Source organism: Agrilus planipennis, unplaced genomic scaffold (genome assembly GCF_000699045.2).
Source record: "Agrilus planipennis isolate EAB-ADULT unplaced genomic scaffold, Apla_2.0 scaffold179, whole genome shotgun sequence".
NCBI classification, from domain to species: domain Eukaryota; kingdom Metazoa; phylum Arthropoda; class Insecta; order Coleoptera; family Buprestidae; genus Agrilus; species Agrilus planipennis.
In genome coordinates this window covers 540,601-565,072 of record NW_020438885.1, presented here as the reverse complement: position 1 = coordinate 565,072, position 24,472 = coordinate 540,601, and the positions used below count along the sequence as shown (strand labels likewise).

At 31.6% G+C, this 24,472-nt stretch overlaps 8 protein-coding genes across 12 annotated transcripts in view; 4 read left to right on the top strand and 4 right to left on the bottom strand.

Annotated features, from left to right (window-relative positions):
- Nucleotides 1–994: 994 nt before the first annotated feature.
- LOC108740535 (striatin-interacting protein 1) lies at nt 995–4,745 on the top strand. Of its 2 annotated transcripts, none has more exons than XM_018474888.1 (13): nt 995–1,080; nt 1,132–1,244; nt 1,509–1,912; nt 1,979–2,154; nt 2,213–2,523; nt 2,577–2,781; nt 2,852–3,006; nt 3,064–3,311; nt 3,368–3,595; nt 3,651–3,822; nt 3,883–4,087; nt 4,151–4,248; nt 4,304–4,745. In XM_018474888.1, the coding sequence occupies exons 1-13, from the start codon at nt 1,014–1,016 to the stop codon at nt 4,454–4,456; spliced, it is 2,535 nt and encodes an 844-aa protein (XP_018330390.1). In that variant the 5' UTR covers nt 995–1,013; the 3' UTR covers nt 4,457–4,745. The 2 variants fall into 2 exon arrangements, with proteins under 2 accessions (XP_018330390.1, XP_018330391.1); XM_018474889.1 differs by lacking the exon at nt 995–1,080 and adding an exon at nt 1,296–1,455 and having other exon boundaries at nt 1,153–1,244.
- A 33-nt stretch (nt 4,746–4,778) lies between these two features.
- LOC108740536 (serine-arginine protein 55) lies at nt 4,779–7,805 on the bottom strand. Of its 2 annotated transcripts, XM_018474890.1 has the most exons (8): nt 7,643–7,804; nt 7,505–7,575; nt 7,344–7,442; nt 7,191–7,220; nt 6,939–7,008; nt 5,418–5,491; nt 5,040–5,231; nt 4,779–4,980 (listed from the first exon to the last, which is right to left on the bottom strand). In XM_018474890.1, exons 1-8 carry the CDS (start codon nt 7,763–7,765, stop codon nt 4,863–4,865), a joined length of 777 nt encoding a protein of 258 aa, XP_018330392.1. In that variant the 5' UTR covers nt 7,766–7,804; the 3' UTR covers nt 4,779–4,862. The 2 variants fall into 2 exon arrangements, with proteins under 2 accessions (XP_018330392.1, XP_018330393.1); XM_018474891.1 differs by lacking the exons at nt 4,779–4,980; nt 5,040–5,231 and adding an exon at nt 6,109–6,262 and having other exon boundaries at nt 5,412–5,491; nt 7,643–7,805.
- Nucleotides 7,806–8,570: 765 nt separating this feature from the next.
- On the bottom strand, nt 8,571–9,240 carry LOC112906769 (serine protease snake-like). The gene is made up of 3 exons (XM_025981622.1): nt 9,197–9,240; nt 8,883–9,142; nt 8,571–8,827 (listed from the first exon to the last, which is right to left on the bottom strand). The coding sequence occupies exons 1-3, from the start codon at nt 9,238–9,240 to the stop codon at nt 8,586–8,588; spliced, it is 546 nt and encodes a 181-aa protein (XP_025837407.1). The 3' UTR covers nt 8,571–8,585.
- A 165-nt stretch (nt 9,241–9,405) lies between these two features.
- On the top strand, nt 9,406–11,442 carry LOC108740508 (palmitoyltransferase ZDHHC16). 3 transcript variants are annotated; one of them, XM_018474839.2, is made up of 7 exons: nt 9,406–9,792; nt 9,851–9,998; nt 10,053–10,244; nt 10,296–10,413; nt 10,519–10,812; nt 10,869–11,061; nt 11,127–11,442. In XM_018474839.2, the coding sequence occupies exons 1-7, from the start codon at nt 9,746–9,748 to the stop codon at nt 11,227–11,229; spliced, it is 1,095 nt and encodes a 364-aa protein (XP_018330341.1). In that variant the 5' UTR covers nt 9,406–9,745; the 3' UTR covers nt 11,230–11,442. The 3 variants fall into 3 exon arrangements, with proteins under 3 accessions (XP_018330341.1, XP_018330339.1, XP_018330340.1); XM_018474837.2 differs by having other exon boundaries at nt 10,296–10,423; nt 10,493–10,812; XM_018474838.2 differs by having other exon boundaries at nt 10,498–10,812; nt 11,127–11,441.
- Nucleotides 11,443–11,634: 192 nt separating this feature from the next.
- Nucleotides 11,635–14,303, bottom strand: LOC108740547 (serine protease snake). The gene is made up of 7 exons (XM_018474905.1): nt 13,932–14,303; nt 13,222–13,419; nt 13,005–13,165; nt 12,841–12,950; nt 12,527–12,786; nt 12,299–12,471; nt 11,635–11,904 (listed from the first exon to the last, which is right to left on the bottom strand). The coding sequence occupies exons 1-7, from the start codon at nt 13,999–14,001 to the stop codon at nt 11,737–11,739; spliced, it is 1,140 nt and encodes a 379-aa protein (XP_018330407.1). The 5' UTR covers nt 14,002–14,303; the 3' UTR covers nt 11,635–11,736.
- A 403-nt stretch (nt 14,304–14,706) lies between these two features.
- Nucleotides 14,707–15,569, top strand: LOC108740548 (translocon-associated protein subunit delta). The gene is made up of 2 exons (XM_018474907.2): nt 14,707–15,118; nt 15,208–15,569. The coding sequence occupies exons 1-2, from the start codon at nt 14,873–14,875 to the stop codon at nt 15,466–15,468; spliced, it is 507 nt and encodes a 168-aa protein (XP_018330409.1). The 5' UTR covers nt 14,707–14,872; the 3' UTR covers nt 15,469–15,569.
- A 604-nt stretch (nt 15,570–16,173) lies between these two features.
- On the top strand, nt 16,174–22,709 carry LOC108740504. Its single transcript, XM_018474831.2, has 13 exons — nt 16,174–16,707; nt 16,835–17,011; nt 17,181–17,394; nt 17,453–17,664; nt 17,752–17,937; nt 17,998–18,151; nt 18,215–18,397; nt 20,077–20,204; nt 20,260–20,436; nt 20,934–21,147; nt 21,594–21,808; nt 22,008–22,193; nt 22,254–22,709. Exons 1-13 carry the CDS (start codon nt 16,534–16,536, stop codon nt 22,707–22,709), a joined length of 2,676 nt encoding a protein of 891 aa, XP_018330333.1. The 5' UTR covers nt 16,174–16,533.
- Nucleotides 22,710–23,258: 549 nt separating this feature from the next.
- LOC108740520 (putative glutathione-specific gamma-glutamylcyclotransferase 2) overlaps nt 23,259–24,472 on the bottom strand; it is a 5,193-nt gene continuing 3,979 nt past the window's right edge. The window contains exon 3 of the mRNA XM_018474865.2: nt 23,259–24,336. Coding sequence (XP_018330367.1) covers nt 23,818–24,336 — 519 coding nt within the window. The 3' untranslated portion in view covers nt 23,259–23,817. The remainder of the gene's footprint in view (nt 24,337–24,472) is intronic.

Below are 24,472 nucleotides of genomic sequence, written 5' to 3'. Positions count from 1 at the left end.
TAAATGCAAAAAATATAAATTATTCTTACCGAGAGCGTTTTATTTTCATGTTGCATATATATACTGCAACATTTTACATAAGTATACAAAAAATAAAACAACTAAAATTATATTTCTTTAAAGCAATCGTTGAGAACCACATTTGGCAAACTACTACGTAAGTATTAGTGTTTGTAAAGAAAATAGAATTAAGTTGGCCATGTTAAAAATATTTTTAGTGCAGTATCCTAGCAAGTGATAAATCAAATTGTAATTTTTAAAATTCCACGTACTTTAAACTTTTTTGACTTTTGCAATTTACTTCTAAATTACCTGAAAATGTGCAGCAATTTCTTCAGGAGACGAAGAGATTTCAAATTAGACAGAAGGCACAGAAAACCGCAAACGCCTTCTCCACTAGCATTGTGTCGCTTAGAAGAAAAGGAGATGAAACTTCTGGAACAATTAGAAATAGATCCAGAGAGGCCCATTTTATTCTTGAAAAAGCCATCAGTAGCACAAAATATGGTCAGTGATTTTACAGTTTTGAATAGTTCAAATAAATTAAACATTATAAACAAAAACTTTCGAAATCTTGTAATAAACAGTGAACAAAGTGTTAACAATTCTGCAGAAAATTTATTAGCACAATTTTCAAGCCGGCAGGAGCAGCAGAAAAGTTTCGATAAGAAGAAAAGTATCGCGGACGGAAAACGTTTTAAAACTGAACACAAACATGAAATTCCGGACATCCGAGAAAGGAAAACCGCCACAAATAAGTGCACAAAGTATCATAAAAAACGAAAAAGTGAGTAATACACGTTTCAACAGTAAAATTATTTCAATATTTACTCAACAATGCTGAACTGACATTTCGGCATGCTACATTCAATAAGCTGATTTTGACAGAGCGCGAATTTTAAATTCCATGGTTTACGTTCGTTTTGGGTTAATTAAGTTTGGTTGGTACTATCATTATTATCCGCTGTCATTGTCAGTTTATCTATGAGTGTCAGTCACTGTCAATTCCCAGTATGGAGTGGGTTCGGAAAACCTGTATGGTTCGGAAGTTGGTCGATAATATTGTTGATCAAAACTGGAGTAAATCATAAATCACAAAGCATCTCGCTTAAATAAAATGCTTTTTTGTAGATCCTGATAATTATGCTGGCCCTGACAACAGTATGGATACAAATGGCAATTGTAAAAAGTCAGCAGTAGATAAAATTCGTGACTATGTTCGACAAAGACGGCACAATTCTGATGTGAGTAAATAAACATAAGACATCATCAAATAACTTTTAGTTTCTGTTTAGGTTACTATGAAGAAACATCCGAATTTCATATCTCTTTTGTCTTAACAAATGTTTATTTGCTTATAATAACCTCAACTCCCATTAGTGAGCATTGTAGTCACCATATAAATACTTGAAGTTTGTTTTAAAATTGATTTACAGTGACTACCTTAATATGTTGGTATGCAACATTTGCAAGTAGTGTGATTCATGATTAAGTTTTATTTATTAAAGGGAGGAGGAGCAGATTGTCTTGATCTGGATTTTGTGTATGCTGATACTGATACTCATGCAAATGAAATTGCTGAACTCTACAGTTATACTGAACAACCAGAATTCCAGCTTAATGTTAAGGCTTTCGAAGATCAAATGGAACAATATGATTTGCCTCCAAGTTGGCAAAGGCTATCAATTCCTCAAAGAAAATCGGTTATCATGAAACTCCTTGATCAGCTAGAAGTTAGTAGTAAATTCATTAGAATGAAAGCAGCCCGGTGTATCTTATACTTGGCACAAGGGTGTTGGGCTGAAATGCAGTCTGATGCTGAACAACAACAATGGACAAGGACAAATATTATGTTAATGTACAATTTAGGAGTTTTCTCTGCTTTTATAGAACTGTTTAATATTGAAATTGAGTAAGTATTTTAAAACTATGTACGAATTTTGATGAAATTTATTGATCCTTTTTTATATTGTTTTAGTAATAGCAATGCGGCTCACTCCGCCATGAGAAAAATAGCTATATCATTAGCAGATTCCCAGGACCTTAGAGTAATATTATCGGTGTTGTATATATTTGTAGAAGTAATGCGCAATGAAAAATGCTCAGAATTGAGAGAATATGAAGCTGAAGTAGAATCATTTTATTTAGAATTAAGTAAGAATTTGTTGATTTACAAAATAAAATATTAAAATCTAATTTTAACTGTTTACAGCTTCTGCAGTTGGTGAAGATCTGTTAGCAGTTAAATTACTAGGAATGGTCACTCAATTTTGCAGTGGCGTTGCGCCTCACTTTCCTATGAAAAAAGTAATTTTATTACTATGGAAAGTGATTCTTTTCTCTTTGGGAGGTATGGAAACATTAAGACAACTAAAAGCAGAAAAACGCTGGAAGGCAGGCTTAGCACCTCAAGATGAAGATACATTAGAAATAGCAAAAACTATGAGAGCTTCATCACCACCTGCTAGTGCCTCAGATCTTCTTGAAGCTAACCATAAACGTAGTAATAGGTTCTTTAAAAAGGTAAAATGTACATACTGAAATTAAAAAAAAAAAATGGAACTTTGTATTTACAGAGTTTAATTAAACAAAGTTCCCTGGATGACCATGAATCTTTAGCTATAGAAATTGATGGAACTGTTGGAAATGAAAATGCCGATGATATTGTTCTGGCACTTGTAGAATATGAAGAAATGAAAGCAGATAACAATCAACAAATGGTAAATAACTATCAAAATAGACCAAGCACTCCTATTTCAGCCGGTCTGCCATTACCTAGAGGTGACTATCCTATTTGTTTCATAAAATTTTTAAATTATACATTAAACGAAAATTGTTCGTTTTATTTCAGGTTTACCATGGAAACCAAAAGTAAGACGAAAAGATATAGATCTTTTTCTCGAAAATGCCAGAATGAAATTCGTCGGCTATAACTTACAAGGAGATCGTGATAGTCTAGCCGGACTTCCACAACCAATTCATGAAGGAGTGAAAACATTAAAAGAAGTAATTCCACTGATTCCTCTAATATTTTATTATTTTATCTATTATTTTCTGTTTAAGCATGTATACGTATCATTAGCTGAACTTCAAATAGAAAATGAAGAAAAAATTGCCAGAAATCCACTCTCTTTCAGCGAGACTGACATAGAATTGAACCCAACAGAAATACTCTACCAAGCAATGCTACCTAACTTACCCCAATACATGATTGCCTTGTTAAAGATTCTTTTAGCAGCTGCTGCACCTACCTCAAAACTAAAAAGTGAATACATAAATATTATGTCAGACGTTTTACCAGAAGAAATGCCGTAAGAGAAATTATTATAATTTTACTGTACCTGTTTGTTAACAATTGCTTTTTTAGTATGACAGTTCTTCAGTCAATGAAACTCGGTATAGATGTGAACAGACACAAAGAAATAATTGTAAAAGTTGTATCTGCTATCCTACTACTTTTGCTCAAACATTTTAAGCTAAATCATATTTATCAGTTTGAATTCATGTCTCAGCATCTTGTCTTTGCAAACTGCATCCCCTTAGTATTAAAATTCTTCAACCAAAACATAATGGCATATGTGGGAGCAAAAAATATGTTAGTAAATTACAGTTTAAATTTTTATTCTATTTTTATAATTTTAATTTTGTAGTATTCCAATTTTGGATTTTCCCTCTTGTGTAATTGGTGATCAACCAGAATTGACTGCAGAAAGTTTGGAAATTGGGGATGCTGCCCCATATTCCTGGAGGAATGTATTCTCATGTGTTAACTTATTAAGAATTTTAAATAAACTTACCAAGTGGAAACATTCTAGAATAATGGTAAATATTCTAATGTTCAGAAATTAATGACCTATAATAATTGTGTATTAAATTTTTTAGATGCTTGTAGTTTTTAAATCGGCCCCAATTCTTAAGAGAACACTGAAAGTCCGTCATGCTATGACACAGTTGTATGTTTTAAAGTTAATAAAAATGCAAACAAAATATTTAGGAAGGCAATGGAGAAAATCTAATATGAAAACTATTAGCGCTATCTACTCAAAAGTTAGACATCGTTTAAACGACGACTGGGCTTTCGGAAACGGTAAATAATATATAGTGGACATGATATGTTTAATATTTATATTTGGCTTTTTCTCCAATACAGATCTAGATGCAAGACCTTGGGATTTTCAAGCTGAAGAATGCGCTTTACGTGCTTCAGTCGATAGATTTAACAACAGAAGATACTCAAACGCACCAAAGGTTAATATTACTGATATTAAAAGTACGCAAAATATTTAAGCAATTATTTTCACAGGATATAGAATTTGAACCAGTTGATAACTGCCTTAGTAGCATTTTGGGATCAGGCTATGACCTTTCAGAAAATTTCAAAAGACACTATGAACTTTGGTTGGAACAAGAAGTATTTCGTAACGAAATAGAATGGGAAAAACTTTTAAAAGATTAAGCGGTACTTAAAATGTAGAAAAAAATACAACTGGAGGTACCTTGAGTAACTGAATATATGAAAAATTTCATAAGTCTGCTGTTAAGTAATCTCGTTAGATAGATAATGCGTAGACCAAATGAATGAAAAGAATTAGAACCTGAAAAATTGCTGCACATTAATGCCATGTGCATGTTAGTTTATAATTTAATACTATTATTTATACATAATAACTTGATAATTTACAGTACAATAATGGACTGCTGTATATATCATAATAAAGAAACTCTTGTAACATTGATTAAATTTTTTAAATGAAAAATAAATAATAAACTTCTAAATGAAACCAAAAAGTACCTCAAAATCACGAAAAATGAATATGCGATAAGAAAGCTTGGTTTAACTAGCAACATACGGTTTTGTTTGCTTACTTTGCTGGAGTTCTGGATTTTGATCTAGCTGGAGACTTGGACTTGGAACGAGCATTAGATTTTGATCTACTAGATCTTCGTGAACGACTTCGAGATCGACTTTGACTGCGAGACCTTAAAAAAAAAAAAAGATGTAAACATTACTCATTAAGATACAATATTTTTTAATGTACCTTGAGTCCCTGCTTCTTGAACGACGACGTGATCTGGAACGGGAACGGCTGCGGCTACTGGAAGATCTAGAACGACGACCACCCCCACGACGTTTGTCTTCTATGAGCCTTATACGACGACCATTTAGTTCGGTATCATCTAGTTTCTCGATGGCACTTTTCATATCCGAGTAGGAAGCAAATTCAACAACACTGGAATAACAAGAACTAAAGTTCAAAACTGAATTCTCAAGGAACATAAGAAATATTTAATAGATAAACATTTTTCAGAACGCTGGGATTGCTGTCTTCAGATTTATTTCAGACCCGAAAGATGATTTATCATCATTTAATGATACAATAGCTGTCACTTTATTGATAATAACGAAAAATACTAACCCCTCATTACGATGTTGCTTGTGAGCATCGGCGTAAGTGACTTCTCCCGCTTGCCGCATGTAGTCTTTAAGATCCTAGTAAGAAATAATAAATTATAAATCAGAAAAAAATAATGTGGTGGGGTAAAGAAAAAGTTACCTGCACTCGAAAAGGACAATTTCAATTTCCCAAACTTAAAAGAGAATTCAACAAATATTAAATTCAAAATAATATACTGAAAGTAACCATGCTTCGTTACAATTTGCATCTAACTTAGAAGTGGTGTAGTTTGTATTTCTCTTGAAGTGGAAAAATACTGAAGAAGTAGAATAGAACAACACAGCATATTCTGGAAACCTCAGTAGGGACAACGAACATAAGAAAGACGCCTTCCTGACGATGTATTTATGAAGTGAGTGAGTGCTCTTCATCATCTATTCTAGATGACTATATGGACGGCAAGATGGAATAAAAATCCTCTTCGTGCTGATACAGGTACATAGAAGAAACGGCTAGTTATTCTTTTTGGCAGGTAAGTTTATGTAGACGACTTTTATTTGGGAAGAACAAAACTAATAATTGATTTTTATTCAGTTTCTTTTTAATTTACGTAAGAATTGTAATGTCGAGAAAGTAAACTGAATAAAAACGGTGCAAAAGGCAACAAAGCATGGATACTACTTAAAAATTGCGCATCATGCTAGGGCATTACCTGCGCCACACCATGCTTGCGAACCACAAGGTACCAATGGGATGGCGGAAATAGACATGTGTGACTGCCACTCGAACGTATGGGCGAACCACATTGAGCTTTGAGCATTGATTGAGCCTAGATACCACATACTCCAAGGGAATGGGAGCTCGCTCTTTACAAAAAATTATTATTTTATACATACACTACAACTTCAGGTTACGTACAAAGCTAGATGAACATTACAGATACCAAAAGGTGCTGAGTTGTTTTTATCGATTCTTTATCTTTTACTATGTTTTTAATGTGACCGGTAGCGTTATTTTTTTTCTCTTCGTCTTATCGTCGAGTTAGTGTTAAAGCCTTTCTTTTCTTCGACCTTATCAATATCATCATCATCATCATCATCATAATCATCTCAATCACATCCTTTAAATCAGTAGAAATTGGAATGGAAATTCCTTCATCAATCCTTATCTTCAGCAGGCGGATTCGAAATGGATTATTTAACGTTCCGATGGAAATGGAGGACATGAACTAAACAAACATCAACTGATAAGGTTGAAAGGGCAAAAGGCTATGGGATGCTCATCGCTGCACTATGGTTGCCCATCAAGATGTACGGAACCGGACGGAACATTGATCGACTGCCTTCGAATGGGTGGGGACAATTTTCACATCAGTGGTCTTAATACGGTCCCACTGAAATGACTCCTCATCTCACGGAATGGATTGGAATTGACCGCTTCCAGTGAAGGGGAAATAGAGAGCCAGACCAAGATTTATTTTTTCTTCAATCATTCTCATTAACGACAGGTCCTTTTAATTTTACAAAAATAAAAATGACTTACCTGCCAGCTTACACGGGTAGACAGGTTTTCTACAATCAGCCGGTACTCTGTACGTGTTGGTGGTCCATACCTGACAGGGGAACAAAGCAATTAACAAAAGCAGTGACAATAGAGAAAAACCAGTTCACATTCATGATACAATTATTTTTCACTACTCTACTTGATTTAAGCAACTGAGTTCAAAAAAAGGCACATTGGACTTTAATGTATTAAGTGTTTGACAATGAGAATAAAATAAGAATAATATATTACCTATCATTGTGTCTGACATCTGAATCACGACTAAAAAGAAAGTATCAATTAGTATACAAATTAAAACTTACATGTAAGTGTTAATAAAATGTAGTAAATTCAAGAAAATTTAGGCACACGTTAAATTTTACATAAAAAACAAAAAAATCATACTTGTCACGATTGCGACCACGTGGAGGGCCATATCCTCTTCCACTACCGCGCCACTGATCAGCCCCACGTGGAGTACCTCGAGCACGTTCAACAGAAACCCTTCAATAATTACAATGAAGAATGAAAATTTAGTACTTAGGTACTATACGATAAAGTTTTACCTTTCACCTAACAACTCTTTACCATTTAACTCATAAACAGCATCATCTGCATCTCTATAGTCATCAAATTCCTGTAAATAGTAAAAAATAAATGTAACATTTTTATTCCATATCCTTTAGTTTTTCTTAATGTATTACCACAAAAGCAAATCCATTTTTCATTGCAACTTCCTTTATTCTGCCATATTTACGGAAAAACTTTTCAATATCTCTCTCCCTCACACGATACGTAAGACCACCAACAAACACTCTGGTGCCCATGATTTCTCTGAGAATAAAAAAAATTGTCAATTATGTTTGACGAATTTTTACTACATTTTAAAGCAGTAGTGCTAAGCAGAACAATTTACTAACTGCTTTATGAATAATAAACATTTAATAAAAATATTGACAACTTATTTATTCAATATTAAATTAACCATTACAAAGCCAAGTGGATGTGTTCAGTGCCCAATAGATAACAAATTCTTAGTTTAATTACTTAGAATCATGCTTTAATAGTAAATACGGCAGAAAAATAAAGATTTTACCATTTCCATTTTAATCAAACATTTGAAGATAGTTTGCCGACTTGCGCACGCGGTTTACAATTTGGATAGTCCGTTAATCACAATGGCACCCTTCCAAAGAATTTTCGGCGTAGTTTTTGTTTGAATAAAAAAAGTGGAATTTAAGAAATTATTACCGATTAACTAATCCAATATGTACCAAAATATAGAATTACATATAGGAACCCCAATGTTACCGTTCCACTTTTCTTTTTTTTTAACAAAAGTGAATGGTATAAATCACACTCACAATGCTACTACAATTTACTGAAAGAAACATCATCGTAATTAAATATTTAAATTTATTTAAATATTATAAAACAGGAAAAATAGTGTAACAGTCCATATGTTGTTCAACATCAATGAAGATTATAATACACAGCTATTCCCCACGAGGTTCAAGAAAATATACATTTAGCCAACTACGGCTAAATATTTATTTACATGTTAAATATGTATATTTTTTCTANTTTTGCACAAAGTCATAGTGATCAGAATTAAAAGAGTAGATTAGTTCTTTCGTAATAAGTACTTTATTTTTTGGAGTTCTTATTTTGATTATATTTTTTCTCAGAATTTGTGTGTAATTGATAAATATATACCTGGCAAGTATCTTTTCCTCCTTTTTTTTCTCCTGCGCACATCATTTTATCGGTGATGCCTTGTGGTAGTGCCCTGCGATATATTTGCATAGTAGTTGGGAATGTTCTATCACATTCAGAATTGTGGAATACACTAAGCCCAACTTTTAAGAGTCTATCACTTTGCTCTTCGCCTTTAACACGAGTTATGTTTACTAATCAATTAAAATAAATTAAAAATAAATTTACCAGTTCCTGTTCTTCCCCAACCAGTGGCTATAACTTTGTCTTGTCCAGTAGAGAATTTAGTCCATAAGCAAGCAGGTCTTATAAATTTAGAAAATTCAACTTCTCTATTGAGTTTAAGCAAAGCAATATCGTTGTATTTTACAGGTGGTCGGTAATTTTCGTGAACGATTATATCTGCCACTGAGTATTCTCTGTGTTCTGAACCATCGTCGACCCTATTAAGATCCAAGTCTCCTAGCCTAACTAGGCTAGGCGCACCCCTAAAATTTATACAATTAATTTAAATACAATTAACTTTTTTTTTTAATTTGTACCTTGACGATTTAACGATACTTTTCAATTCTTCTTTCGTTTTCATTTCTTTTTAAATGTTTGCTTTATATTTCTCATATTTTAAAATTAAGATAAAATAAAATTGAATAACTTTCAATTATAGTTAGTGTGTCCTAACTTCCAAAATCCGGTAGTTGAAGTGTCAGTACCAACGAAATTCTGTAGTTCTAACGTTCCCTGCTGTCTATCACTGTCTATTGTCCTGCAGGTTATGTTTGTGCCATTTGTAATCAATTTCCAAGTTTTTAAAATAAATTATATTAGCAACTTTGTTATGGATACTAGTGACTAAAACTTAAAAGAATTATTGAACATATTTATAATATTCTAAACTAATGACAAGTGAATAAAAAAAGCGATTGTACAATCGGCCCGTCTAAAAAACATTACCAAAAGTCATGTAACCTCTAAGAATAATGTATTTGTGTATCAATTTAGCTCTTGAAATATTTTTAAAATATTTCTTTATTCCTTAGCACTTAAATAAAATGTCATATTTTCTTATTTACACAGTTTAAGAATTTTTAAAAATGGTAATAGTGCGCTGGAGATTTAAACAAGTTCCCAAACAAATATTGTATGTTCTTAACGAATTTTGGTGGTATGCTATTTATTGAATAACATTTCGTTTGCAGTGATTCCTCTCAACTATTTTTTCGAAAATGCAAGGTAACTATTGGGTCTTTAATGTACAACCATTTTCTAGATCAAAGTTATGCTGCTGATGTTTGCATGGAACCTATGTTTTGGTTTGTAGACAACTTTACTTGTGCAATTGGACCAGTGAGTACTATAATTATATTACTGTGTCTAATTATTTGACAAGTTAGCTTTTAGTTATTTGTGGCTGCTGTAATAGGTTTGACTACATCAGTGGTGTTGATAGCTTACTGGATTGGTTTGCCTTATTGGTGGAACAGGAACCCCTACATATGTGTAATTCTAGTCATTATTGGACATTGGTTACTTATAAATATTTCTTTTCATTATTATATGGCTGTTAGGACTCATCCGGGATATCCACCTCAAGTAATACATTTTTTTTTGTAGTAAACTTTCTTAAGTTCATATTCTTTTCAGGGAGAATTAATTACTGAGGCTGTAAGCATATGTAAGAAATGTATTTCACCAAAGCCTCCAAGAACACATCATTGCTCAGTTTGTAATAGATGCATTTTGAAAATGGATCATCACTGCCGTATCCTTATGTATTTTTTCGTGAGAGATTTCTCATCATTGACTATTTTAAATTGTTTCATTTAAATTCCTTAATGTAGATTAGCATGGCTGAATAACTGCGTAGGTTACAGAAATCACAGGTATTTTTTTTTGTACATGGTGTACATGATACTTGGAGTCTTCTTTATAATTGTTTGTGGTTTTGAATTGGCCTATGCTGTAATTTGGCTGGATTTTGAAGATGGGGAAGAACCAGAACTTGAAGGCCACCCTGTAAAATATAATCGAACTGGTGCGCTAATCCCCGTGACTGATTTTTTATATTTAAATGTTGCCAGTGAGGATTATTCTGCTCAATCTGGAAACAGTAGTCCTTGGAGAAGGAGAGCCATAATTTATATGGCCTTAATTAATAGTGGTATGTACGTTAAAAGGTATAAAAGCTATTTTAAATTAATTTAAAAAGTTTTTCAGGTGTATTTGTAGCATTAGGTGGTTTAGCTATGTGGCATAGTAAATTAATTGGAAGGGGTGAAACAAGTATTGAAGCAAATATAAATAAGACAGAAAGTGAAAGACATGCAAAATTAGGAAAGACATATATTAATCCATACAATTTTGGTAAAAAGAAGAATTGGATGCTATTTTTAGGGCTAGTGCAAGGAAGGTGTGTTTTAACATTATTTTGTTGTATCATATATGTTTATCAGTAATTTTTTTTTTGTAATATAGATCATGGGTAAGGCACGTTTTACTTCCATCTGCGCATGAACCAGTTGGTGATGGACTCATTTGGCATACCATACATGATGATGATATAAATAATTGGCCATAAAGTAGATGGAGATAACTTTTTTGGGGGGTCTATATTTTTTTTAATATATTGTCTAGGTTTAGTAAATTTTCCAAGTTTTTTTTATAAGAACTAAAGTATTAAGTACAATAGGTACATAACTGATAAAAACCTGCAAACGATGTTTTCAATTGCTTGTAAATAATAACATACTTGAAAATTCTAAATTTATTAGTTTTTTCGTTTTGAAATGAATAAAATATTTTTGTTAAAAGCGATTTTATTTTAGGATCGTTTTTGTGTATATTTTTTACATNCGAGCTACGTGTTTTATTAATGAGGTAATTACTAAAAATTAAAATTTAAATAATTTTTCAGTTTGGAAAATACGGTAATTATAATAGGTATTTATCACTGCTGGACCACTGTGAACACAAAACTGACTGATTAGATGCAAATATTAAATTGTTTTAATATCATAAAAGTATAATAAGCAATGTACTTATTGATTTTATTACGTACACAAAATTTACTATTGATATTGTGTCTTCACCAAATATGCTTCTCAATCCAAGGAATGAACTGTGATACTGCTGTGTAAACTGCAGGTGAGTTTTGTGCCCCACAATAATTTTTACCAAACGATGTTATTCCAACAACGTAAAATAAACATTGATTATTTCTATCAGTTATTACTAGGGGTCCACCAGAGTCGCCCTAAAATTGTAATTAATTGTTTCCTGTGTAATTCCAACATAAAATGTAAGAAACATCCACACTCTTAATAGAATAGTCCTTTTAAAACTTAACAAACATAAAAATAGAATAGAAGATTTTATACATATACATATAAATGAATCTAGTCTTTTGTAAACCAAAAATTACAAAATTTAAAGTCCAGATTACGTTATTATTGTTGTTTATTGTCGTTGAAGAAAGGTGTATAAAAACTTCTATTTTCATATTAATTATACAGTATTTTTGCACAAAGTCATAGTGATCAGAATTAAAAGAGTAGATTAGTTCTTTCGTAATAAGTACTTTATTTTTTGGAGTTCTTATTTTGATTATATTTTTTCTCAGAATTTGTGTGTAATTGATAAATATATACCTGGCAAGTATCTTTTCCTCCTTTTTTTTCTCCTGCGCACATCATTTTATCGGTGATGCCTTGTGGTAGTGCCCTGCGATATATTTGCATAGTAGTTGGGAATGTTCTATCACATTCAGAATTGTGGAATACACTAAGCCCAACTTTTAAGAGTCTATCACTTTGCTCTTCGCCTTTAACACGAGTTATGTTTACTAATCAATTAAAATAAATTAAAAATAAATTTACCAGTTCCTGTTCTTCCCCAACCAGTGGCTATAACTTTGTCTTGTCCAGTAGAGAATTTAGTCCATAAGCAAGCAGGTCTTATAAATTTAGAAAATTCAACTTCTCTATTGAGTTTAAGCAAAGCAATATCGTTGTATTTTACAGGTGGTCGGTAATTTTCGTGAACGATTATATCTGCCACTGAGTATTCTCTGTGTTCTGAACCATCGTCGACCCTATTAAGATCCAAGTCTCCTAGCCTAACTAGGCTAGGCGCACCCCTAAAATTTATACAATTAATTTAAATACAATTAACTTTTTTTTTTAATTTGTACCTTGACGATTTAACACAATGTGCGGCGGTAACCACATATCTCTCACTTATTAATGTACCTCCGCAAAACCATTGTAGCTCATTATCCGAATTGTACCCACCAACAGCAGCCTAAAATTTCGGCATTTGAATAAAAATTATTTTTGCAAACGGTTTAAAAAGTACCATGAAAGGAAATTCTCCTGCTAGGGCTGGACTTCCGCCAACTATTAGTGGAATACCGCTGTATTCACATTTTGATACACTTATGTCTATTTGCTCGGGGTTAACTAATAGTGGGATAGCACTTACAGTGTTTGATACAAGTTTTGCATATTCCTTGCATTCTAAAATTATTTATAAACTATAACGCATAAAAAAGACAAACCTTTTTTTTACTCACTTTGTTCGCTTTTTGAAACTGCGCTTTCTTCAAAATAATTATGTTCCAAATCAGATGGATAAACAAATGAATCGGAATTGTCGTTATTAGCTCTATTATCGGAATTAGGTCTGTTTAAGGTACTCAGAAAAGGGTTGTTATTAAATGACGGTACTTCTTGTCTTTCTTCGCGATTATCATAGAAATTAGGATATTGCACTGTAAACAAAAACATTTACTTCAGTATTTAAATATATACATAGTTTGGAGCTAGAATAGTTATTTACATTAATTCCTTTTTATATTTACAAAAACAAAGAGAAAGGTACAACATTTCTCGCCGGAAAGACAAAATTATAAATTGGGAAATTAAAAATCAGTTATTACTTGTTATTAAGAAGTTGATTTTAAGATTTTTTCTAATTTAAAAAATGCCGAACAAGGTATAAATTCATTACGATTCATACTCAAATATATAAAAATGTTTAAAAGTGTTGTATACAAAAATGTAATCATTCTCTTCGCAATAACAGTAATTAACATGAGCATGTACAAATTAGCAATTATTATAAAGAATAGTAGATTTTTTACGATTTAGAGTACATTTGATCTCTGTAAAAATAGAAAACCTTGAACTTAACAATTTAATAGCAAAGAAAACAAGTAGTGCGACGAATGTCATACGCAGAAGTTAATTATAAAAAAGTTGATTGAAGGCTTTATACACATACCTTGAGCAAAAGCTTTTAACGCAAAGTAATACAAGAGCACCGCACTGCAAAGGAACGCTTTCGTTAACATTTTGAAGAAAACTAGATATATTATTTATAGAAGAACTTCGTTTCTTACGCACATATGTATGTATTAGTATATAAGACTGAGAAATTGACCGTTAAGTTGCAAGCATAAAGTGGCTCTCCGTCTTTTAATATTTTATTAATGAGTTATTCACATTGGATTTACCCACATTTCTTTCGTATAAACACTTACATACAAACGTAAGTAGTTTATAAGAATTGATGGTTTCCAAATAATTTGATTGCATGCTATATACACTTCTTACTACTTGTTTACTTCTTATTAGGAATAATCAAATGCGACCTTTCATTAACTTAATTGTTATTTTATTACTCAAACGATGGAGAAATTCGACGAACAAACTTTTTGTTTTTGCTGTCTCTAAATCCAGTATTTTATTAATATATTTCTTCGTAGTAAATAAACAAAGTATTCGGATTCATACCTCTTACAATTAGTAATATTTAAAAATACTTATTTTACCTACACTGTTCCTATAATGTCCTCTTCTTATAAAATTTAAATTATGTAAATACAAGTTTAATAAACAAACATATTTATCCATTTACTGAATAAGTTTCAAAATAGAAATAATAAAATCAAATACAATACTGCGAGAATACTTTTTTCCCGCAATTCTGAGTTTGATTTAAAAATATATCTGAGTTTCGCCATCTGACGGTTAGGTTGATAACTTCAACTTCCAAGTTGGCATTTATCAGCAAACGTGGAATCAAAATAAAAACAGTTAGGCTATCTGTAGACTACGAGCTACGTGTTAAGTCCTCACGTTGCATTTGAGTGTCAGTGATTCTTAATTTTCAGTGATTACCTGAATTAAATTGTTACTTTTATAGTTTAAAATTTGAGTAAAATGATAGGATACGCAAGAATTGGTGTAATTTTCTCTGTATTGATAGCTGCAGTTAATTGTGATTCATGTGTTAGACCTGAAGTTTCACTAAAGCCATTTACTACTGAAGATGCTACAGTGGTTACCAATATTGCTTATATTGCTGAGTTTGATCTGAAATGTGAGTCTGGAAGCGTTAATAATTTGTATGCAGATATAGAAGGCAGGATAGGACCTATATCAAAAGTTGGACCTACAAGTTATCAGGTACATTCCTCATAAATATTAAAAGCTCTTAAAATTGTCATTGTAATTTAATATAAACCGTCTAATTGTTGTTTCTTTTGTGGATATAGGTGAGCTGGGTTGAGGAAGTAAAATCAGCAAAAACAGGAGATAGAGTGATCAGGCTATTTGATGAAGAAGGTTACGTGGCTTTAAGAAAAGCTATTAGGTCTGGCCAAGATATAACGTCAGTTGAACCCTTGGTGTATGTTGTACTGAACCATCCTGGAGCCTTTACGGGACCATGGTTTAGAAGTGAATCTGTTGCTGTTGTAGTTGGATTTATTATTGCCTACATTGCTGTTAGTTCTAGATCAAAATTGTCATCATAATTTCGTTTAATGGTTATTACAGTTCATTTGTTTGAACTATCTAAGTCAACACTAATTAATTTAAAATACAAAACTTGTTTTAATAAATAATTTTTGATATATCCTTTTTTATTCATTTAATTAATTCTACTATAAAAGTATTTACAAAATATATCTGCCTTTCTTTTTCTGAAAATAAAGAAATTTTTGCAGGATGTTATTAACCCAGTAGAATGACTGAAAATAATTCAATAAATCAAACTTTTGTGTGGTCCCTTACCGCTGGGGTTTGCAGGGGTGCTTCTTACGTGACAGCATACAAACCCCTTAAAAATATGAGAGTTTTGATACACAACTTTGTGTAAATTGATTTTCTTCAAAATATATTTTCCAATAAATACTTCTTTTAACGTAGAACTAATAAAGAGTCGTTAATATTTTAATTAAGAATGGATAATATGGTGCTTTTACATTTATTAATTGTTTTATTACAATTTGTGATCAGATTACTTTATAAAGTCAAAGTTTTTTAAATTGCTTAGTTAATGTATGTTGGGCTGCCTACCCAACGTTCATATATTCATACATCCATAGTGTCCGGTTTTAAAGTTTAAATAAAAAAAATTGCAAGTCAAGGACGTTTGCTTCTTATTTATTATGTAAAAGAATCAGATTTCAATATAAAAATCAAAATAAAATTCTCTAGATCCAGTTTTAACGTACTTGCTTTTTGGTAATCCCGAGCGTAAATGGTAACTAACTCTCCTTCAGATAGAGTAATTCCGAAAATTGTACAGATCTGATTAAGTCGGTTTGTAGTATATAATACAGTTTTTCCATATAAAAAGTATATAAGCATATACCGACTTATGTAGTTATGTACGTACAGCAGCAATTATAGAATGGAGTGGTTTAATGTTGAACTTCTTGATTGATGCGAACATTATTCAACCTTTTTGAGAGATATCAATAAGGGGTCACGCTATGTTTAAAAGCCATTAGCTATAATTTTCCAACGCCCGGGGAAAGATCTGAATTATAACAAAGTTGTATAGTGTGGGTTTAAAATAATAAACTAAATAAAAAATGATTTTGCCAGTGATAAGTTTTTATGTTGTTGTGTCTTCTTTTTTCTGTGTGGGTTTTATGAAAGTAACCGAAAGTAATATTTCTAAAAGAAATGAGAGTGCGGATGGTTTTGAAGATGCTTATTATCCGGCATTACATTGGTCCGATGAATTTGATTGGAAATTATTTAAGGTAAGAAGTTAGAAACCGATTAGTTAGAATTAAAAAATTGGCTTTGGTTTTTATTTGGATGTGGTTAACTATGTTTTTATTTTTAATATCAATACGACCAAAAATGTATGTGTTTTTGGGATTCTAGTCAGTTAATGGGGATGGATCAAATGTATTGATTTCCCCTCTCAGTCTTAAAATTGCGCTAGCGATAATATACGAGGGTGCCGCAGGATTAACGGAAACTGAATTTCAAGATGTTCTGAATTTTCAATCAAAAGAATCAGTGAGATTACACTACAGTAATATTATTAAGTCCTTAAAGGTAATACCGATGCCAAAACAACAGGTTCATTTGCATGTTCTATAATTTTGCCTGGAATTTTCAATTTTTGCGGGCATGTTTTGAAAAGCTGTTTATTTCTTATGTGTATGATAACACTGTATAACTTTTAAAGTACAGTACGTTCGAAATATGATATTTTTAATTTTAGAATGGGGATGGTGTTAATGAAATTCGTTTAGCTACGAGATTGTTTTTAGATACAGATATAATTCCCAGTCAAAAATATTCTGCTAATGTAAACGCGTCATATAATGCCGAAGTAGAACCGACAAATTTTGTCGTTCCTGATAAAGCGTCCCAAAAGATCAATAATTGGGCAAGCGAGGAAACAAATGGTTACATATCCAATATAATTTCACAAGGTGAACATACTTGAAACTGAAATAAAATGTGTCTACTGCTATTTAAACGGTTTTGTAGACGATCTAGAGGATGTGGTGCTATTAGTAGCGAATGCCGTGTTTTTTAAAGGTTTTTGGAAAAAAGCTTTCCCAAAAAATAACACCGGTCTGGGAAATTTTTATACAACTCCAACAAGTCTTGTTACTGTTGAATACATGAATACCATTGGAAATTATTATTATGCTGATTCCAAAGACTTAGAGGCTCAAATATTAAGAATACCATATAAAGTATTAGTACTTCTAATAAATATAAAAAAAAATTGTCTTCTGTTGTTTCTGTGAAGCTGTCTAGAAATATATATGGTAATTTTTTAGGGTAATAAGTTTGGATTTTTCGTTATTCTTCCATACAGTAAAGACGGTCTTCCTAAATTAATAAAGTCGTTAGATTTTGCAAAATTAAAAAGTAACATGTACAAACTGGATAGTCTTGTGGTTGATGTAAGAATCCCAAAATTCCGATTTAATTTTATTTCGTCGTACGCATCAATTTTACAAAAAGTACGTATAATAAGGAACAATAAGAAAACCGCACAGGTTTCTGACTTCGGGACTTTTTAGTTCGGATTGCAGCATATGTTTTCGGATGGTGCCAGTTTACCTGGTATTTCACACGGAGTCGGATACGGATATAAAAAATTACAAGTAAACGACATCCGTCAAAAAGGTGGTATAGAAATAAGCGAAGATGGAAGCACAATTTTTGCAGCCACTGGTAAAAAAAGTCACAAAACTGTTGCTCTCTTAAAAAGAAAAAAAATATCTCTTCATCTTTTAGAAATCCATGTTGGAAATAAATTCGGCGATGTTGATAACATTTTTAACGCATCGTACCCTTTCATGTTTTTCGTTGAAGATCAAACAAGCGGCACAATTATTTTTATTGGAAAAGTAGTAAACCCTTTAGCCACTGAACCAATTGCTGTGCCCGTGCGAATTGGGGAAGCACCCAACGCGAACGGCAAGTGATGATGATTTTTTTCATTTAAATACTTATAATAATAACATATTTATAAGTCGCAAAGTAATAATAAATTGTCGCACATTTAAAAACCTCTTCTCTCTTCAGTGGCGTAAGTAGAGGTAGTGGTGCCCCATTCCTGTGCTAAAAAATTAAAATCACTCCAGCTCGAGAGCGACCACCCCCTGTTTACGCCACTGTCTCTTTTTCTTTCTGTCGTTTGGACCAATGAAATATTGATAAATATTAAATAAATACTAAAAAGATTATTTATTTCTATTCAGGTGATACCACTTAAAATATGGTAAAATCATTTATTCATCCAGGTATTGGCTGAGGGAGGTACCGGTACTTCTGCTATATAGGAGGCTATATTTAAATTATTTACAAATAGTGAAGTTATCTGTTAGAACTATTTTAAAACAAAATCACATGTACTATAACATGATAACACTTTAATAAATGCTGTTCATTACTAATGCATTTTCCATGTTTTTGATTCAAAATAATAAATAATAACACATTTAATGTTTCGGTGTTGGTCTGATAATTTAATTATTATCTTTCTCTATTCGATAAAAATAAAAACAAATATCTTTCATGTTTTTCACCTTTGATTAATTCGAATGATTATTTATTATTGATAAAGAAGAATAAATTAAATAAGTATCATAATCCCTGAAGAGAGTCCACATTTAGGGACAAAACGTTTTTACCTTGATTAAATTGAATAAAGTTTTTAATTTCTGACCAGAGTTCAGATGTTGGGACGAAACTTTTAAGTATTTAAAAGTATTTCAGACAAAAATTTTTGAAAAATATGCTTATTGGACTAACTATACATGCATTAAAAATTAATTAAAATCTACTATATATATATACTATAAGCCGATAGGAAAACAAATAGAAATTTACGTGTGTATAGCGTACTGTGCATGTACATACATTAATAAGTTTACAATGAATGATCTTGTCATTGCCGATTTGGGATTTCCAAGGCCGATTATGCGACTTCACATCAGGAAAGACCGTTCTTTCAAACAAACCAAGTTGACTTCGAGTTTAATGAAGATTGTTTTTCACTCGTTATTGTGTTATCAAACATCGTATGTTATCAGCATTATTTAACATTGATGATACAGAAGAATCAAAATTATGTTGTTCTTTCTATTTGTGTGCAAAGGTAAAATTATTTCATATTCTTATCTTTTAATCTATTAGTTTAAAATTAAGTTTTTAAAGAAACCAACAATTTCAACGTAGGTAATGCATTGACATTAAGTTGACTTTTTAATCAGTTATTTTGTTTGGTTTATCATAAATAAAAAATTTCTTATATTGTAACTAATATAATCAATACATATACCATCATAAATAAATAATTTAACGGTGATGTTTTGTATGGCGACATGGTTTTACCCAAGTGAGTTTACATTTGTTTTTCACAGTAAAACTGCTTTATTATTGCTGCGATATTCGCTTGCTTTTTATACATTGAAAATATTATGAAAAGTTATTAGAAATGCATTTAGTGGTTTAGTGGGGGCTTATGCACGAAAATAGTTAGATAATAGTTATTTATTTGTTGTGGTAGAAATTATTTTTGCCCCGGATGTAAAAATATTTGATTGTAAATGCGGTAGTAGTTGCGCTTTCTCATACATTTCTATATTTTTTAGTTGTTGCACCAAGTATAACAGCGGCACAGAATGCCCAATCAGGGTCTGAAATTCAATTGGGCCCTATTGTGGAATCAGATAATAGTATACAATCCCGTTTCAATTATTTTGATTTAGAGCTACTGCGGGTATATAAAACATGGTATAGTTATTGAATAAATAAATCACGGATGATACTTTTAGACTTTCGGAAGCGAGGGAAATTACCTTATCTCGCCAGCTAGTCTGAAAACAACATTGGGGATGATTCTGGAAGGCTCTAAAGGAAAGAGCGCTGAAGAAATAGCAGAATTATTGCGCGTTCCTGTCAGTCAAAAAGGCATTAGGGATAGATTACAAAGACTGTTGTATGATTTGACAGTAAGTTTCTGTTATTTTCTTTTTCAATTTATAAATTTTAAATTCTTCTAAATTACCTTGAATTATTTTCATGCAGTTCATTTGGACTGTGAACCTTTAATAGTAAACTGCCTTGAATAGAAATTACTGTTAATACACGAAATAACTATGGAATATCACAACTTTCTATTCTTAAAAAAAAAAAAGAAATTAAAATCGAAGAATAAAACGGATGCGGCACATGTTTTCATATGACAGTGCATGTCCATTACAGGTTCACATTAATTAGTTCATGGGCAGTAAATAATAAAATAATTAGTTTACTGTAACTGGTAACTGATGATCTCTCTACAAATGCCATTTCAATAGTGGTGTATATAAAAGAAGTACTGACCGTGAAGTTTGACTATTGTAGCGATTTATTTTTTTTTTTTTTGCAAACTACTAACGCATTATATACTATTATTTATATGGTGCAACACATATTAGAATATTTTCCGCTATATAAAAAATTTCAGGATAAATCAGGATCGACAGTTCTAATATCTTCAAATGCATTATTCTTATCAGACAGCTTTAGTGTGTTACCCCTCTTCCGCGACACACTATTAAGCTTTTATAATGCAAAAGTTAAAATGCTGAATTTTTCGAAGCAAATAGAATCTGCAGGATTCGTCAACAAATGGGTTTCTGAGGCTACACAAGGGCAAATTTCAGAATTAGTAGACTCAGGTATTTAATTAAATTTAAACCATTAATTTACTGTGATCCATCATAATAGGATCTTCTTAACAGGTTTACCACGCACCTCTCCCCTTTTATCTCCCGAGTAACTTTCCGCAATTCTTGAAAAGTGGAACATCCCATATCTTTTGAAACGGTAGTCTAATTTAAGTCTTTATTTACCTCTCTTTATTCCTGCTTCTGCTTCTACAATATCTACTACCATTAATGTCTCAAAAAGTATCCTAGCAATTTATCACTCCTCTCCTATTCAGTATTAACATCTGTAGCACCCTTTGTTCTCCTATTTTTTCTTGTCTCTTCCTCTCTTTTCTTCCATTATTTTCATTATTTCCTTTCATGATTTTGTTTTTATATCCAACATTTTATGAAGTACCAAATGATTGATATGTTCTAATAAAAAAAAAACAGAGTAAATTAAGAAACGTTTTTAGGTTCTTTTGATGCGACCCTTTCTGCCATTATTGCCAATGCTTTATACTTTAAAGGAAATTGGAAAGAAGCATTTAATCCTAATGGAACATATGAACACAAATGTTTTAAAGTAAAAGGTGTTTGCCATCCAGTACAAATGATGCATGTTGTTGGAAACTTTAAATACAAGTTTATTGAAGAATTAGACGCTGCAGCCGTCGAACTTCCGTACAATGTAAGCACCCCTAAGTAATAAATAAGGGTATAATTAAAACGGAGACAGAAGTAGTGGCAGATATATTTTTAATGACAGTAAATCAATAATGTACATCTTATCTATCCAAAGATAATGATAGCAGTTCAGTCACCTCTTAGGATACTTTTTTAACTTTGCGATAAATAATTAGATAGTTTAATAAGCTTAAGTGTTTTAGGATGACAAATATGCGATGTTAATATTACTTCCTAATGACAAAAGCACAGTGGAAGGCCTTATTCGTGATCTTCAGCATGTTTCATTTTCTCATGTGATCGATGTATTAGAAAAAGCAGAAGTACTAGTTGAGATACCGAAATTTGAATTGGAATATTCTGCAGATATGGTACCACCATTAACTAGTGTAAGAGGTTTTTTGTGACTTAAGCAACTTCAAATATGTTTAAAAAACATATTATTTTAGTTAGGATTGAGGAATGTTTTTGGACAAAATGCAGATCTCTCAGGAATCACAGAAAATGGAAATATTAAAATTGATAGCATAATTCACAAGACGAAGATATCTGTAAATGAAGAAGGTACCGTGGCGTCTGCGGCTACGGGGGCCGTAGTTGTACCTTTAATGGGCCTGACTGTTCCTGAAGTAAAAGCTGATAGGCCCTTTTTATTTTTCATATACCATGTTGAATCTAAAAACATAATATTCGAAGGAAGACTTAATCAGCCCGGAAATAGCCAGAATCAATTTAGTAGTCATAATTATCAAGGACATGTACCGTTATCAGATCTACGAAATCAACGGGTGCCAACGAAAGGTCACGTACAATCAAGGTTCTCAAACCAAGGCTACTATTACCCTCTAGAAACATATCGAAATGCTGATACTACAAGGAAAGGGGGAAGTTTGTATGGATATTAAGTGGCTTTAAGAAAAGCTATTAGGTCTGGCCAAGATATAACGTCAGTTGAACCCTTGGTGTTTGTTGTACTGAACCATCCTGGAGCCTTTACGGGACCATGGTTTAGAAGTGAATCTGTTGCTGTTGTAGTTGGATTTATTATTGCCTACATTGCTGTTAGTTCTAGATCAAAATTGTCATCATAATTTCGTTTAATGGTTATTACAGTTCATTTGTTTGAACTATCTAAGTCAACACTAATTAATTTAAAATACAAAACTTGTTTTAATAAATAATTTTTGATATATCCTTTTTTATTCATTTAATTAATTCTACTATAAAANGGGGTCTGCTAACAAACCATTTCACATTAAACACGTTATAAACGTTTGTATGGAATTTTGAATTTTATTTTTTTAGTTACAAAATTATACATATGATTTTCTAATTGCTTGTGACGTAAAGAATAAAATTCAACCGAGAATAAAAGACACAATATAATTAATTAGTTTATTACTATGATAGTTTAATATGTATTTAGTAACATTTTAAAATATAAAAAAATATTTGTATCACGTATATATTAAAATATACATATACGGATGAATCACAGTCGAATATTCATTAATTTTTGCACTTGAGTGAATAATCACGCAGCGTAATACCTTTGTAGTTCTTATAAAAATTTTAAAACATAACATTAGAGGGTTTAATAGTTGAAACTGAAAGATTCTTCTCTTAGCCAGTCAGTCCATTTTTATAGTATTCATGGATGTTCCAAATTGATTTTTTATAGTTGTAATACATTCAATAGATAATGTAATCTTAAACTATCACACTACATGTAAACATTTTTAAAAATTAAAAAGATGAATAAAAAAAATATTTGGAATATAATTTACAGGTACACACATAAACATTACATACAATAGGAACCTTAACCATTTCAATTTGTTCCTACCCACACAGGTCATATAAAAAAGGTATATGTAAAATACACATCAAAAGGTAATTACCGAAACAAATTTCACACTAATTCTCTATAATAACGCAGATAATCAAAAACAAAAAACCTACTGGTAAAATAACAATTAGATAAGTTAAATTCGATAAATAGGAAGATCTGCTTTAAATATTGAGACAACGTAAAGTTTTTTCAGGAACTCTTGTGGTAAATTGAAACGAACCAGCTCTTTCTTCTTGACCTTCTGGTCTTTGTAATTGAGCTGAACTTCTAACGAATATTATATGTCCAGCACTGTCACCCATTAAAGTAGTTAAACACTTATTTTGATTTAAAATGTTTTTTTTAACTAATACTTCTAGATGGAACAAATGCTCGTCTTTTTCTTCAGGGAAATGTTCTCGCATAAATTCTGCTAATCTTATAAGATATTCGGCATTATGCCCACTTGGACCTTGGCAGTTAGAGATTTGGAGTGCGATTTCTTGAAGGGGTGCATCCCCCAACCACATCGCATTTCTAGAAGTTGCGACATACAAAACTACAGTAAATGAAAGTTCTGTATTCGAAGGGAAGAACGATGTAAATTCGGCTTTATAGCCTCCCAATTTACATTCTCTTCTTGTAAGGTATGGTATAGCAGCGTCTCCACTTATTCGAAATGCTACGCCATGAACAACACCCTGTAAAACATTTTATTATTAAAGAAATGCCTAAGTAATTAGTTGAAATAAGTTATAAATATCAAAGTAATAAATTAAAAATACATATTTCACTTTTGTTTGTTTTGTTACTGGAAACTAATATGCGATGTTAATA

Bases quoted from the DNA above. Each gene is read 5' to 3' on its own strand.
- LOC108740508 (XM_018474837.2), top strand. From the start codon at position 9,746: ATGGTAATAGTGCGCTGGAGATTTAAACAAGTTCCCAAACAAATATT. The intron at 9,793-9,850 runs GTATGTTCTTAA...TTTCGTTTGCAG, and splicing joins CAAGTTCCCAAACAAATATT to TGATTCCTCTCAACTATTTT. The intron at 10,813-10,868 runs GTATGTACGTTA...AAAGTTTTTCAG, and splicing joins TATGGCCTTAATTAATAGTG to GTGTATTTGTAGCATTAGGT.
- LOC112906769 (XM_025981622.1), bottom strand. From the start codon at position 9,240: ATGAAAACGAAAGAAGAATTGAAAAGTATCGTTAAATCGTCAAG. The intron at 9,143-9,196 runs GTACAAATTAAA...TATAAATTTTAG, and splicing joins AGTATCGTTAAATCGTCAAG to GGGTGCGCCTAGCCTAGTTA. The intron at 8,828-8,882 runs GTAAATTTATTT...CTCGTGTTAAAG, and splicing joins TTGGGGAAGAACAGGAACTG to GCGAAGAGCAAAGTGATAGA.
- LOC108740504 (XM_018474831.2), top strand. From the start codon at position 16,534: ATGATTTTGCCAGTGATAAGTTTTTATGTTGTTGTGTCTTCTTTTTTC. The intron at 20,205-20,259 runs GTATATAAAACA...TGATACTTTTAG, and splicing joins TTGATTTAGAGCTACTGCGG to ACTTTCGGAAGCGAGGGAAA. The intron at 21,809-22,007 runs GTAAGCACCCCT...TAAGTGTTTTAG, and splicing joins CCGTCGAACTTCCGTACAAT to GATGACAAATATGCGATGTT.
- LOC108740547 (XM_018474905.1), bottom strand. From the start codon at position 14,001: ATGTTAACGAAAGCGTTCCTTTGCAGTGCGGTGCTCTTGTATTACTTT. The intron at 13,420-13,931 runs GTATGTGTATAA...TTTTGTTTACAG, and splicing joins GTTAAAAGCTTTTGCTCAAG to TGCAATATCCTAATTTCTAT. The intron at 13,166-13,221 runs GTGAGTAAAAAA...AAATAATTTTAG, and splicing joins AGTTTCAAAAAGCGAACAAA to AATGCAAGGAATATGCAAAA.
- LOC108740535 (XM_018474888.1), top strand. From the start codon at position 1,014: ATGGAGTGGGTTCGGAAAACCTGTATGGTTCGGAAGTTGGTCGATAAT. The intron at 1,081-1,131 runs GTAAATCATAAA...GCTTTTTTGTAG, and splicing joins TATTGTTGATCAAAACTGGA to ATCCTGATAATTATGCTGGC. The intron at 2,155-2,212 runs GTAAGAATTTGT...AACTGTTTACAG, and splicing joins ATCATTTTATTTAGAATTAA to CTTCTGCAGTTGGTGAAGAT.
- LOC108740536 (XM_018474890.1), bottom strand. From the start codon at position 7,765: ATGGGCACCAGAGTGTTTGTTGGTGGTCTTACGTATCGTGTGAGGGAG. The intron at 7,576-7,642 runs GTAATACATTAA...TACTATTTACAG, and splicing joins AAAATGGATTTGCTTTTGTG to GAATTTGATGACTATAGAGA. The intron at 7,009-7,190 runs GTAATATATTAT...TTCCCCTGTCAG, and splicing joins GATGTCAGACACAATGATAG to GTATGGACCACCAACACGTA.
- LOC108740548 (XM_018474907.2), top strand. From the start codon at position 14,873: ATGATAGGATACGCAAGAATTGGTGTAATTTTCTCTGTATTGATAGCT. The intron at 15,119-15,207 runs GTACATTCCTCA...TTGTGGATATAG, and splicing joins TTGGACCTACAAGTTATCAG to GTGAGCTGGGTTGAGGAAGT.